The 15166-nt window shown below is 43.6% G+C and overlaps 1 protein-coding gene across 1 annotated transcript; it reads right to left on the bottom strand.

Moving 5' to 3' along the window:
- Positions 1-2281: 2281 nt before the first annotated feature.
- Positions 2282-11964, bottom strand: LOC144738953 (ornithine decarboxylase antizyme 2-like). Its single transcript, XM_078621952.1, has 5 exons — positions 11714-11964; positions 7254-7399; positions 5103-5275; positions 3617-3702; positions 2282-3097 (listed from the first exon to the last, which is right to left on the bottom strand). Exons 1-5 carry the CDS (start codon positions 11760-11762, stop codon positions 2967-2969), a joined length of 585 nt encoding a protein of 194 aa, XP_078478078.1. The 5' UTR covers positions 11763-11964; the 3' UTR covers positions 2282-2966.
- Positions 11965-15166: the final 3202 nt, after the last annotated feature.

The following is a 15166-nucleotide window of genomic DNA, read 5'->3' as shown; positions in this document are numbered from 1 at the left end:
TTTAAGAAACTTGCAACATGATTTCAATTCCCGTTGGTGACCGAGATCGAAATTGGACCGAAGCAGACTGTTCCTAATGCAAGTATTTCTAGATTTGAAGCTTTTGTGACTGCAAGGATTCATACCGTTTGGTTTTTTCCGGTAAAGTCACGTAGGTAAAAATAAAATAAATTAAAACTAAATTAAACCACGTTTCGGGTGCAACACAAGCGTCCTTCTTCAGGTGGGACACACTGAAGCGGTTGTGCTTTCGCTACGTTGTCCCCACGTGAAGAAGGACGCTTGCGTTGCGCTCGAAACGTCGTGATTTAATTGTTGTTTTCATTTCATTTATTACCTACGTGACTTTACCGAAAAAAACAAAGAGTATGCTCCTAATGCAGTCGAGGGAACAGCATGGTGGGGAAGGAGTCGGTGTGGTTTTGCAGATGAGGGGGGGGGGAACAAATCAATGCACCCGTGGCACTGCTATACGATGTGCCAGTCACGTGCACGACAGGGTGAGAATGCGCTCGACTATTTTAAGACCTGGCCCGGCGGGCACGCGGCTCGTGTGTATTTTTTTGGAGGCGGGGGGAGAGGCGGGTTCAGGGCCCCTTCTAACTTTGGCGGTGGCACGAGGCGACGGTCCAATTGGCCGTGGGCAGCGATGACGCTGGTTAAAGTTTGTTGACCTGGCAAGCGTTCAGTTGGTATCGCGAAAGAGATCGAATATCCCCCGTTCATCACAAGCAATTAAAGGTCAAGGTGGAGGGCGTGCAGTCGCGTGCTCACGCCACCGCTGGCAGAAGTGTCCTCCACTAGAGGAAACTCTCGTCTCGTATGTTGGCCTACTATTTCACACTTATCAGATGTAACATAGGGATATTGGCAAGTGCAAGTTATACAAGCAAGGCAAGCCACATAAACCAGCTAGGGTAATTTCACTAGGTACTCTCTGAATGATTAAAGGTTGCCTTGGCTATAGTCAGTCTTGGGGGCGTTTGAAATATAGCCTCAGAATATGTAATGTTTCCAATGGGTTCTGGTAGTTCGTCGTGGTGCATGGTTCAAATTCATGAATACTGACAGTAGTTGACGGTTACAATTCCCAACATTCATGTGATCAGTCTCAAACGGAGTGTTAGTGTTGTGTGAACACGGATATATCCCCAGGTCATGAGCTTTTAATAGCCAAGTCTCCCAATTTTAGTCCTTGAGCCCAGACCAGATAGTTTACTTGTTAGTAGCACCTAAGAAGTCAAACCTCCCCTTCTTATTTCTTTTAGTGGCCAACAACAGCACATTATGCTACGAACATTTGAAATCAGTTTTAAATCAAATAATTCACTGATATTAGCCTTTTAAATGTATTGGTACAACACGTCTTTTGAAACTTTAGATGGTGCCAATTTACACTTTGCCCCAGGACCATCTTAATGTTTTTTTACAGATCGAATGTTTTCATATCTGTTAATAACAATGAGTGGTACTTGTCATTTTTCAAGAAGTACGAGTGGGTGGAGTGCTGGCTGGCGCAGTGATCTTGAGACTGTGCTGTGCATTCGGCGGCCTGGATTTGATTCCCTACAACTCAAATTAATGTGACGAGTGGCATAGGCACTGGTCACTTGGCCTCCTAACACTTCAACAAACCCGCACTGACCATCGTGGTGAAGTATGGTCAACAAAACCCCCATGACTAACAGAACATAGGGAGCCCTGTAATCCGGGTGTCAATTGACAATGGGCTGATTGGCACGAGCAGTGCCTACCGTTCACAGTGCCATGTTTGTAATGGCAATGCAACAAATGGCACGTGTCACTCACTGACAAATATTCCTGTCAGGTATCACGTTCAATGAAAAAGCATGAAGAGCAGACCGAGTGTGGGGGGGCGGGCAAACGGTGCGTAGCACCCTCTCAATGATACATCAGCATGCCGCACCCAGGCACAAGAGCACATTGGCGCTCACGGTAAAAAAAAAATCAGAGCCCACGGATGTCACGGCAACAGAATGGTGATACGTCAAGTGCTTGCAGGAAGTCTATGAATAGAATAACAAGACTGAATGAGACGTCAGCAGGAAAAATAAAAGATTTTTTAAAATTTATTTTCTAAAATATCTTTCTGCGTGTATATCTCAGTGAAGCAGCACTGACACAATGTTGCACCTTGTAAGAAGTTGATCAAGCAATCGACGTGGACGGGCACAGCTGCAACCCCGCGTCACCACGGCGCTGCGGGGGACGTCTCCCCCAGTGGTGGGGACGACTAAGAATGAGACCAGGCACAAGGGGAATTGCTCAACTTGCTTTATAATCCGATATAATACAAACGTGACCCTAATGTGTGCAATAAACAAGGAATGCTGCGAGTGAAACAATTTTATATGACTTGACGGCCACAGGAATGATTTTTTTTTCCTTTACAACTAAAACCATGTTAGACACTATTGTAAACATGCAACTTAAAAGATGTAAGGTTCCCAAACAACTAAATGCTATTGCACAGGCAGAAGCAACATACTACAGTGAGATCATGTGCAAAACTATAAGTATCAAATTGGCTGTATACCAAGCCCCTTCACTTCAAATAAATCCAATATACATTCAGAAAAACATTAAAAATGTCCAAAACCTGCCCCCCACCCCCCGCCAGAAATGTACTTTGCTGTTATTATAACCTCCCTCAAGAAACAATAAAAGCAGATTAAATGTGATTATAGAATTTATTTTTGTTATTACAACTGTAATTTATCATCATTTTTCTTTAGATTTCACACAGACCTAGTTGCAATTTTAAAACAGGCAGTCTGGCAGAACATTCAGTACATCAAGAGGAAGACTTGTTTAACATGTGGTAGCATTTAGAGACAGTAAGGATATAGAGGGCCTTTGCGATTCTGAATTTTATCTGAGAACGACACGTAAATGTTTTTCTACTGCAAGGGGACTGTGTGCTCATCGATGGATGCTCTGGGCGACTACTCTTCTCCACCCGAGTCCCTGTCGAACGGGTAGGCCATGAAGACCACATCTGGACGCTGAGGCACCATCGGATGGCCTGGTGCCAGGAGTTCGAAGCCGAGGTATCTAAACACCCGGAGGAGGCACGCTGCTCCAGAGGAGGTGGAGAGGAAGACAGGAGGGAACACAATATTATTGTAAAATAATTGTGTTGGCATTTCATGAGAAAAAAATATTAATTCGAAAAATGTCAAGAGCGTTGTGTGTGTCCCGCATGTCAGATAATGCTCTCCCCAAAGCAGATGTTTCAAGCAACGTTTGGAAATACTTTATAAAGTAGGAGGCGCACTTCCCCACAAGCTCTGCTATGCAAATCTTTGTGGTGACGAAAGCCAAACCTGTGTATCATTTTCATTCTGAGAGCTGGAATTCAGCCAAAAATTATGCTATTTTTGTCCAGTTTGTAAGTGACCTGGTGAAGCCAGTTTTAGTCACAGGCAGGTGCTCAGATTAAAATTCAAAAACTTGGGCAGTGCAAAGCTCAGCACCCCGACTTCTGAGCCACCCCGGCCACCTCCAGAGTAATGTTCACAACAATGAAGTAATTAGTACGATGATTGAAACATTGTATTTAAGCAAGTGAAAGTGTTGAACATAGAGTAAATACCTCTGTCCGACCGTTCCTTGCGGAAGCAAACAATTACATTATCAACTAGCAACTTCTCTTCTGCAAACTCCAGCAGCAAGGTCAAGCTGGAAAGGAAAAAAGCCACAAATTAGACTTTTAAATATGACTACTAGCACACAACTTTTTTACACAACAGGTTCCACAATATATACCAGAATGCAACAGAAATGTCATCAATTTTAATCATATTCAGTCCTTTAAAATATGCAGTCCAAACACAGGCCTTGCATGAAGCATTACATCATTAACATTTGGCTCATAACCAGAGCCAACACCTCAATATTACCAAGTTGCTTAAATGATTGTCCTCAAAGCAACAACACAGCTGAGTCTAGCCTCAGGCTTTTGTGGTTGGCAAATCACACCAAATTAAAAACACATTAACAGCCCAAATCTGTCATACATTCACCCACCTTAACGTACACAACTGAACATTTCAGCAAAAAAACGGATAAAGGTGCAGTGTTACGCAAGCAGCAGTCATGGATCTTGCCAATGGGCCAATTTACAAAGTCGAATTTCCACAGTCACTACCCGTAATTTCTACCACCAATTACAAAACACACGCCCCGTTTCGCTGTAAGCGGATGTAAAAAAATTTCCACGACATCTTATGCAAAAGTAGGCCATTGATGGGCCAGTATCATGAACCAAATATCAAGTTTGAAAGTTACCTGCGCAGACATTAACTAAAAAAAGAAAAAACATGACCCCTACGAGGCTACAATGAAGTATTTTCTCACAAAGCTGCATAACTCACGATGGGTTATCAAGATGAAGATGTCATCAAAGCAAGGCCATTGATGCCACCACTCCGCGCCGCCGCCTTCTTCCGTTTGCCAGATGGGTTATCACTTGAGATGGTAATCAACCCGTTTGACCATACCTCACCGTGCTGGTTAGTGCCGGTTGGTGAAGAGAATGTGGCGCCCAGGACCGGTTCAGATATCAATCACCCCTGACGTTAGCTATGGCCGAGAATCAAACTCAGGTCGCCGGGTTAACAGCTCGGCGCTCTAACGACTGTGCTTGCAATTTGTTGCAGTTAAATATAAGAAACTGCATTTAAATATGGAGTCTCTCTCACAAACACTGTCATACCATCACATGGGTTTTCAAGGTATTGGCTTTATAGCTGTCCCATGTGATTGCGGGTGATACCGCTTGTTGTTCGGTACGAGGTTTGGCCTCAAAGTGCACCTGGCCTGGCACGGGTGCCTTGGTGACGTCACCGCCATTTATTAGCGAATGGCAGCTGCTGTTGTTGTTGTAGTTTGGCACGATGTCTGACGTTTTGATCGTTGTTCCGGAAGCTTTTTCAGGAAGCTCCTCCCACTTTGAGCATTAAGTGGGAGCTTCTTCGGGAACCACCTCTTAGCACACCGAGCGAAACGTCAGACGTCACGGTCGAACAACATGTGGTGCGACAGCGAGCAATGACGCGCGTGCACAGCTGTAACCTCACCTGACTTTGCTGCAGTCGGAGAAATTCCCCCGTGGAGCCTCGAGAAACAAGTTGTTGTTTCTGCTCATGGCATCCCATTGCTCCAGCTTTGCTTCAGAGAGCCGACACTCAAAGTGTATGAGAGAGGGCTGCCCAGGGCCAAGCTCCTCCTCACTCACGCACAGCCGAGTGTCCTGTGATAAGGGATACAAACATAAATATTTACTAAACTATGTTTTATTTTACCAGGCAAGGCCCACCGAGCTAGAAAGTTATTTTTCAGAAGCTACCTAGCCACAAATGGTAAGCTGGCTTATTTATACCAGCCAAATACTCTAAAACGCATGTTTTTCTAAATGTTGAGGGGAAAAATTGGACCCAGATGAATATCCACCTGACCACGAGGAGAACATGCAAACTCCAAATATACAGGCGTCAGGGTCGGGATCGAACCCACAACCTCCTGTATACCAGGCGAGGGAGTTAACATCTCGCCACCGCAGCACTTACTCTTACCAACGCGGTGCCCATATATGGTCGCAAACCAAAGATAAATATTCTACTATTCTGCAACTACCATCATCAGTAGCTTGGTTCTATCCACGGTTGGATGAAGGCCTCCTCCATGTCACCGCTACTCTCCATGGTGCCGTGATGCCAGCATCCACAAGCTAATCTTATCGGTTCATCGTCCTTGGTGGTCGTTCTCTCGGGCGCGATCCCTCCCCAGTCCCATCCATCGGCCCTCAACTCTTCCAGCGACACATCCTGCCTAAGCCCACTTATTTTGCTTGAGTACGAATAGCCTCTTATTTGTGTTCTTCAAATAAATCACGGATAACTGACAACCAAACAATGCGAGCAATCTGTATTTAGTAAGAGGTGTTTTTTTCTAATCCTGACCACATAAATACTTTAATTCAGATTCTTGGGAAACACATTATTTAATATTCAGAAGTCAATTTAGGAGACATGTATTTTTCGCACCTCCAATTAACACAGTTGGCAACGTACGGTGCAAAAGAAGTTCAATATATATATGTATTGAAAGCTCAAAAATGTGTATTAAGTGATAAATCGATACACTGTTACATCGCTACTTTGTGCTTTTAAAACCAGTACATGTAAGCGTGCTGTGGAGCCAGTGTTTTTTGATTCCAGTCTTTTTTTTCCCCATAAGGTCCAAATTTTTTTTTGTTAGCGTTCAGAAGACCACAGTACGATAGTACATGTTGCGCACGTGGAAACCATTGGTAAATACGCAGAGATCTACTGTGAGAATCCAAGAGGTCTCTGCGGTCTGTAAAAAGCAAGGCAAACATTGTGTGTGAATGTCACAGCGGGAAGGTAACATTCTCGCACTCACAGAGATCATCCGTCCATGACCTCTCCTTCCTAGCCACTGGTGGAGCCAGTGGGGGGGGGGAGGTGGGGTGGCACGTGCCGCCCCCCCCCCCCCAATGATCCGATCGAAATTAGGAATTTCGATCAGATCATTGGGGTTTATTAGTAATAAATCGGCATTTTGCAACCCCCACTGCCACTGTGTAGCATATTAATGTGCCAGGGACTCTATGAGATGATAGGACAATAGTCTGAGTCCATAATTGGCAATAAGTAACGGCAAAGCAGTTATAAGCGACTCGCAGAATTGTGCGCAGTTGCGTATACAGTCCACACGACTTCCCTGAAGGCAAACACCTTCAGCGAGCGCGATGCCGATCACACAACACGGTTCGAATTCGACCCTCGGTCGATGGCTGCGCCATCGCCGCACACGCGTCGAATAAAAAGCAAGGGACAAGTCCTTACTTACTAACAACTCCTATCATTCTTCATTGCCGGAGGGGTTTGCCCCCCACTACCTGAAAATCCTAGCTCCGCCATTGTTCCTAGCGTTCGTTTATTTACTGTAATTACATGTTTGCTCATTGAAAAAGACAATTACAGATTGGAGGACAGCAGTAGGGACAAAGAGGGTAAAGAATAGTGTTTAACCATGAGGTTAATGAGAGAGACAATAAACGATTTGAGGACTCGGCGACAAAGCTGGGTTAAACAGGTACCACTCATTTGTGGTGCACCTCCGATCAGCACGGTTGGGTACGCACGGTGTGAAAGCAGTTCAACATACAGACACACACGGTGAATGAAGAAGACAAATTACTGTACCGAATGGAGGACGCGGTAAGAGATGGGCTGATCCCTTGCCCCATTCCCTCGCCCACCCGGGATCTTAGTCGGTGGGTGAGGGGCGTCAGGAACACCACCGAGGCCCTGGAACCAGGCAATTTGAGCAACTTTGCCACCAGGCAATACTGTGTGTGACGGGAGAGGAGGAGGGGGAGGGAGGCACAGCAACACAAACACGATGGTCACAATGCACCGGGCGTTCTCACAGGAGAATAAATCACCGTCAGAATTCTCATGTGCGCACCCACATATTGCTCTGCAGCAGAGAGTTCCATCCAGGATGTCTCCTCTCCCGTCTCTGAATAAATAAACACGGTAGGTGCACGTAGCCTCCTTTTAGCAAGAGAACACCCTGTGGAGTCGCTTTGTTATTATAACTCGACTCGCACCCACACAGCAAGAATGTGTATACAGTGCGTGTGGATGTATACAGTAGAAACAAAGTACACAAAATACTGGGGGAAAAGCACATTGAATTAGTGAAGTAAGCTCTGAACCCCACGACCTGGGTTCAATGCCTGGTCACGGCCAACATCAATCTGCTGGGCCACGTGCTGCTGTTAGCGCTTAGCATTCACAAATGAAGACCGCCGTGGAGCACGAGGGTGTGGTGTGACCAGTGCTCCCCAGTGCTGATATTCACACGACACAGCGGATACGCATGCAAGGTCGAGTAGCTATTGCGGCGGGCCAACAAAACATTGAGACGATTTGCCACTAATGCTAAACGTGGCCAGCAATCGAACTCGGGTCGCCGGGTTAGGAGCGAAGTATACGAACTACAGGGCCGCTGTGGAATACAAATGGGGGCCGTATGGACCACACGTGCCAAATTGTGAGATATTACACGAAACAAAAAGCCACATGTTGTACTACTCTACTTTATGTGCTGGATGTGAATTCTGGTGTGCAACCTTGGTCCAGTATGTGTGTATAAAATGCACTGTCGTGATTAGGAAATTGTTGAGGTTTTTTTTGGTGGCATTTTATACGAATTAAAATTGAATTTCGAATCGATACTTGATTAGAAAAGTCTAAAAGTAGAAAAACACAGCCTGCTCTCATTTCCCCACAAGACTCAACGTGCCAAGTGATTATGTTATCGAGGCAAGTTGTCAGCAAGCCAGACTCGGAATCCAACCCAGATCAATGAGACGACACGACACCGCACTACCCATCATGTTGTCACTTAGTTGCGAAATGCAAATAAAAGACAAATGCTGTACGTGTCAACAAACTCAAAACACGACACAAAATATGTCACAAGTACAATCGTTTTGTATCTCACGTGTATTAAAGTCCTGCTGTTTTCGGAAACGCATCAAGAAATAGCATTTGGCGACACGCAAATTGCACAATTATAACAAGGTGGGCCCGTGAATGAATTGCCCAATTTATGTATATGCATCTCTGCAAACACACAGCCGGAAAGTACACAGTCGACGGTGACGCAATATTCTCCACTCACTCTCCACTTTGGCAGGAGATGCACATTTTCAACCGATTTTTTCCGAGAAATTCCCATGGTGATGTATCAAGTGTAACATACGTGGGCATTGCTGGGAACACAGGGTACGGATATTGTTAGGTGGCCCGTGTACAAGTGGAAAATATCACCCCCCCCCCCCACACGAGTTTTACGCTGTCAAGGCCGGTGTTGTTGAAAGCTGCCCGGGTGTTTGACATTGTTCTCTTTCGAGCTACTGGCATTCGCCCGTGTGCCTTTGCCGTCGCCTAAACAGCAAGAAACAATCAAAATCGTAAACAATGCATGCGCGAGCAGGTTTCCCTGCTGCATTTCCCATTATATAAAACCTATAGGCCATTGTATGGGGTTCCAAAACAAACAGGAACTGGGAGCCAGCTCCTCCCTTGTTCTGCAACAATAGAAACACAATAACACTACTTTCACAATAGCAATGTGTGTTTTTTCCAAGACTTACAAGCATTAATGCGGTCATGTGTGCGCTTAATATTAGCTTGAATGTTGGCAAGTGAACACAAAACGTAATTACAGAACTCCTCTTGCCCATGACCCTGTTACCCGACACTCCTCTTATCATCCGCAGGAGCTGCAGTCTGAGAAAACACTTCTCCACGGTCCCGTTCTTCCCATTTATCCACGATTACAAGCGAACGTAGACGTCCAACTTTGCGGATCCGCATCCAATAATCCTTAACTTTATCACGGATAAGGTGTCACAGGACAAAACATCTTATAATCTGTAAGTTCATATTCTTGGTTCTTTCAGTAAAGTCACGTAGAAGGGAAATAATAAAAATAAAACAATAAAATTCGTGAGAATTTAACCGAAAGAACCAAGAATATGAATCCCTGCAGTCACGAAAGCTTTAAATTGAAATCTGTAAGTAATCTGCGATATTTACCGTGGATAAGTGGAGTGACGCCGCAGACAACAGGATCTGCGACATTTGTTCCCCCACATCAACGCGGAAAAGAGACGTCCTCCTGTAATAGTTTGTGTAAATGCTACACGCCTGATGCTATGATTGAGAAAGGCACTGCAAAATAAGGCGGGCTAATGCTGCATTACCCAGGGTAATAAATAGTGCATGCCACCAGCATTACCTTTAGCTACAGTACTCAGAATTTAATGATTCACATCCCCAGAGATTCCAAGAGCTACGATTTATGGTCACAATTTTTTGTTAGATTAGTTTCATATTTTTACGGTCCCATTTGTCGTTTCGTTTGAGCCATTAACCTACATTTACCATCGCATTTAATTTATGTTGTCCTTCTCCCCGCACCTCTGATTAGCACAGCTGGCTACATATGGTGCAAAATAAGCTCAGACATTTGCATGATTTTTAAACCAGATTTATCTCGTGCGTATTTATAAAATACTTATTGGAGAGCACAATAACCAATTACAATCGACGGGGCGGAACGATGCATCGGTTCTGAAAAACATCTCTTATTAAGCTCATGATACGTGCAGATTCATGATTGTAAAGAAAAAGGCTAATTTTCGATACATACATGTTGTATGAAATGGGTTCACGTCATGCTAGAGGCTGTCTATATGTACCAAAATGTAGAGAATCGATTCTTTTATCGAATCGTGACCATTCATGTCATCATTGCAGACAGGAATCTTAGCACCTCTAGTTAATCGATGAATTGTGTGTTATGCCTGGTTATTAACTCTGAAAATGTTAAGTTTGATAAATTTAAAAAATATATATCTGTTGCATGTATTGTGTGTGGCATAGGTGTTTAAAGCCACTTCCTCAATCCACCCATGACATCAATGATTTAATTTCCTGGCACATAAGTGAACTGAATTGCCTTGCATAACATCCCTGACAATGTCAGAATAAACACAACAAGCAAAATTACCAAGTCACTGCTGGGAAAAAAAAGTCATTATTTGACACTTCGTTAACTAAGGGAGCTGAATTAGTGATCGGCTAGGTGGGCCAGACATAATTACTTATAAAGGGGGCTTTTCGTCTGTTGGGAAGTATGATTTTGCACTGCTGGGAAACACGATATTCATAACCAGCAAGCCACCAGAGGAAGCATGAGCTAGGGTCTATACAGCTCAGGCCAAGCTGCTCACACAATATGATGTTCATTGCCCAAAGTGTTCATCAATTGTCACACTGGTTTCTATCTTCTTTCAAGAAGGGAACATTTTTTTAAATATCAGTATTAAGACTTCATCATTAGATGTCATTGCCACTTGTAAATTTTTGTCATTGCGATTAAATGTGTGCACAGCACTGTACTGTTGAGTACATGCTGAAAAGGCAATAGATAAATGCGAGGCATGTCACGCATTTAAATATAACTTTGAACAAATGGGCACTCATTAAGTACCTTTGGATACATGCACCTCGACTCATACAGAGTTGCCCTCCTTGATTTCATGGAACATATAGGTGTTTTTTGCGGATCTCTAGATTGCAATTCTAGTGTACTAACCACGACACCACAGCGGCGAGTGTCTCCTGGTGCAGCAGTTAAGACAAGGGGCATGTTTCTTAAATCCACCTCTGCCCACCTAGTCTAACTCACAGTACACCACAGTTGGTCAATCGGCAAATCGTGTGTTGTGGGGTAAAGTGTGGGCATCCACACCTCTTCAAAAGTCGTTTGGCGCAGTGTGAAAGAGTAGGCCAAATACCCTATAATGGAGGCCCTTCCACAATGAATGGAGTAAGCAAGCAACTGCATGGCTGCATTCTACTATTACCTTTTTTAGGTTATTATAGACGAGCCATCTACAAACTACATAGTTTTATTTAATAGTTCATGCTTTCTGCTGTCCGTGTTGAAACCGAGTGTGTGACACACGTGCTATTGCACAATTATGCTCTGTTTTCACAGGAACAATGTTAATATAAAATAGTTTACAGCTCTCCGTTAATGCACCCTGTCGGTCACGGGGTTGTTTGACAATCTATTTTACCTTGCTGCTGGTCAGTGTGGGATGGTGGTGAGGGTTGGGGGTTGCCCATAACCGATTCAGATGTCACTCGTCACCGATGTCAGCTGTGACTGGGAATTTAACTTTGGTCACTGGGTTCATAGCGTCTCTGCCTCTATATATCCCTGTCAATGCAAAGTGTGCATTTGAGATGACCGTTGTTTATTTTTCCACGCATGTTCTGTTGTTGTCCATTGGGAAATTACAATTTCCACGCTCCCAACGTAATGATGCAATGGGAGAATACTGTATACAGTGTTTATTTTGTGCACGTCTAGGATATGTTACATGAATCAAATTTGTGGATGTAGTATATTTATAGTTGGGACAATTAGTAAATTAATTGGCTAAAAATAATAATCAACTACAGTACTCGGTTTGTATTCGATCACTCAAGGTGTTCAATAAAAGTGGCCACCCTGACATTCTGCCTCCTGAAGGCAGGAAACCCTCGGATCAACCACGTGATGTGGCTGATGATGCCGATGATTTCAGAATCTTTATTTAGACTGGTGAATCCGATGAGCTATGAAGCTCTTTATTACGTCACCTCGGTCTGCCCGTGATCACCTCTGTTCCAATTGCACACACGTGGGAACGGAATCCAGACTCTCCCACCCCCCCCTCCTCCCACCGCCAATTATGTTTGTGTTATTCGACGAGTTTAGTAATCGAATCGACAATCGGCGAAGTACTCCATTACCAAATCAGATACTCCTGCTTTGCATTATGTAAAGTAAAAATTCGTATCCAATGCCATGCTTATAATTATTATTCTCAAGCGCAGATAAGTAGCGTGAACTGGAAATGGCAGAAATGTATGCTGATTAGCCGTGCCTTTGCTCAGATAGAACAACGTGACCCAGAAATATATATTTTAAAAACATCTGAGTATTCGATATATTTGGATGAATGAGTCACCCAGGAGTGCGAAATTGATCCGATTATAATTACCAAAGCATTAGCACGGATACAAACGAGTGACCCGGAAGTGGTGTAACATTAATCCTACTATCCGTGTTTGTCGATGTTTTACTGCTTGGATAAAAGAAGAAAACAATGCACGTATGAACAGACATCATCAGAGTAAACTCCATAGCACTCACCATATTAAATCGGATAAGAGGTGTTTTAACGTAGTGCGTATAAATTAGTTGTGTGTATCTACAGTCGAAGACTTTACCTGTTACACACAATCATCTTATCCAAGATGTAAAGTAATCCATGTGGTTCAGCTGATCTGCAATTCCACTCATTGCGGATCAGCCTTTCCACATATCTACAAACTATCCAATAAAGTAAGAAAAAGACCCCATACAAATCTGCGGGGGAACGTTTATAAATGAATTAATAATTTAAATAAGAAGACCGTCTTCCTTTTTCTCTATTTTTGTGTGATCTTTGTCACTCCACCCCCTCCATGGTTACAAAATGAACCTCGTACACCTTAACAAGGAGGAACGCCTACTGAGAGGGCACAATCCCCAGACACTCTGTCCTTAATTGCATGTATAGGGGTCCTCTGTTGTGACCGTGGACATGGGTTCAAACAAAAACAATTAAAAACAAAGGCGAGGTTAATAAATTAATCCCGTTATCCCCAACTTCTCGTTAACTCAAGTTAGGACAATGATTAAAAGTGTTTTGCACAAGGTCAATCATCAGCATCGCTTTCAATCGTAGATTAGAAAAGTTAGGTTGGTGTGCTAGAAAATTTTGGAAAGGTGTTGGGGGTAGATTGGTGGTGCACTGCGCAATGAACCCGGCGGCCTGAGTTTGATTCCTGCTCACAGCTAACATACTCGGAAAGTATGCATGTCCTGTATGAGAATAGGGCTTTCCCCTTTTATCTGGCAACAAAACATGCGTTAAGTTTTGATTTAAAGCTTTCGTGACTGCAGGGATTCATATTCTTGGTTATTTCGGTATAGTCACGCGACTTTACCGAAAGAACCAAGAATAGGTGTCTAGTTGCTAAAACACCAAACTGAAACCTTTTACAAGGAATCAAGTCTGCATTAACCACAATACTTGTGTTCAAAATGCAAAAAAAACACTGATAACATGCATTGTATTTGAAACTGGTCTACACCAGAGACAGATTTCTTTTGAGTCACTTCTCAAACGGTGTTAGACCAGAGGACGCCAAAAGGCCTTTCTAACACTGTTTGAGACGAGGCTCAAAAAGAAAGCTGTCTCTGGTGTGGACCAATCGGTTTCAAAGACAATGCATATATTATCAGAGTATTTTTTTGTTTGCATTTTGACCAGAAGTGTTGTGGTTAAGGCAGACATGATTCCTTGTTAAAGGTTTCAGTTTGGTGTTTTAACATCTTAACACCTGTTTTGTTGCCAGATAAAAGGGGGGGAAATATATTATATTTTGGTACTGGCAAAGGAGGTTCCATGATGTAGATGTACTGTATGTCGAACGTCTTTCTCACCGTACATAGCTAACCATGCTAATCGGAGGTAGTATCTGAACCAATCCTGGGCCTTGCCCTCCCTTTCACCAACCCACACTGACCAGCGTGGTGAAGTATGGTTAAAAAAAGCCCGCAATGGCTTACGTGGTGCGGGGGCTTAAACCACCTCGGATTGACAAAGGGGCTCTAGATTGTGTATTGTCGGTAATTGCACAGTGTATAACAAAGACAGGTAATTTATTTAAAGGAGTATTGTTTGCCAATTTGTAAAACAAGTGTGCACAGTTGGAGCACATGGGCAACACCTGAAATGTTGGCAATCGCCCTCATTGGACTCGTCTCCCCAATTGCTCCTCTCTCCAGCTGCCATCAGAGTGGAATGCCTCGCTGACACCATAAAAAAAACGTTCTTCAGCTTTAAAAAAATGTTTTCAGCGTCATATAGGAGGTGTTCGCTATCTCTTTTGCACTTTCTAGCATTTTTCGTGCTTTGCGCGAGATATGTAACCCGCACCCAATCAATTCACTAATTAGATGCAAACGAAATAAACACGTGTTTGTAGTTAAACAGCTTCCTGTCGATTGCTTTTGTTTCACCTGTATGAGCATGCACGAGGCAAATCCATGCTGTTATCCATTATCCCCCTATTCATAAGAGGAGTTACTCAGGATTAATGTGTTAATGTGGACATGTAGCACTGGGGCTATTCATCAATTAACATAGAAATACAACTTTTTTGCGGTCAGTTACTTGGACCATTTTAAAAATGACGTTGCCCCCACATACTGCCTCCTGAAGGCTGGAACCCCCCCCCCCCAACAAGCCACCAACCCCAGCCCATCACCTCCTGTCTATAGATCAGCACGTGGGAAGAATGGTACGCGATTAGTCAGCTAACTGAACCAATCATCAGGTAATCGCGATTTGTGTATTTAAACAACTGCATGGCCCAATTCTCAAGCATATGCCCACGTACAAAAAAAACACAGTACTGTACAGTGTGTAATC

This window comes from Lampetra planeri, chromosome 3 (genome assembly GCF_965212315.1).
Source record: "Lampetra planeri chromosome 3, kcLamPlan1.2.h2, whole genome shotgun sequence".
NCBI classification, from domain to species: domain Eukaryota; kingdom Metazoa; phylum Chordata; class Hyperoartia; order Petromyzontiformes; family Petromyzontidae; genus Lampetra; species Lampetra planeri.
The sequence above is the reverse complement of the archived record's forward strand: the minus strand, read 5'-3'. Positions and strand labels throughout refer to the sequence as shown.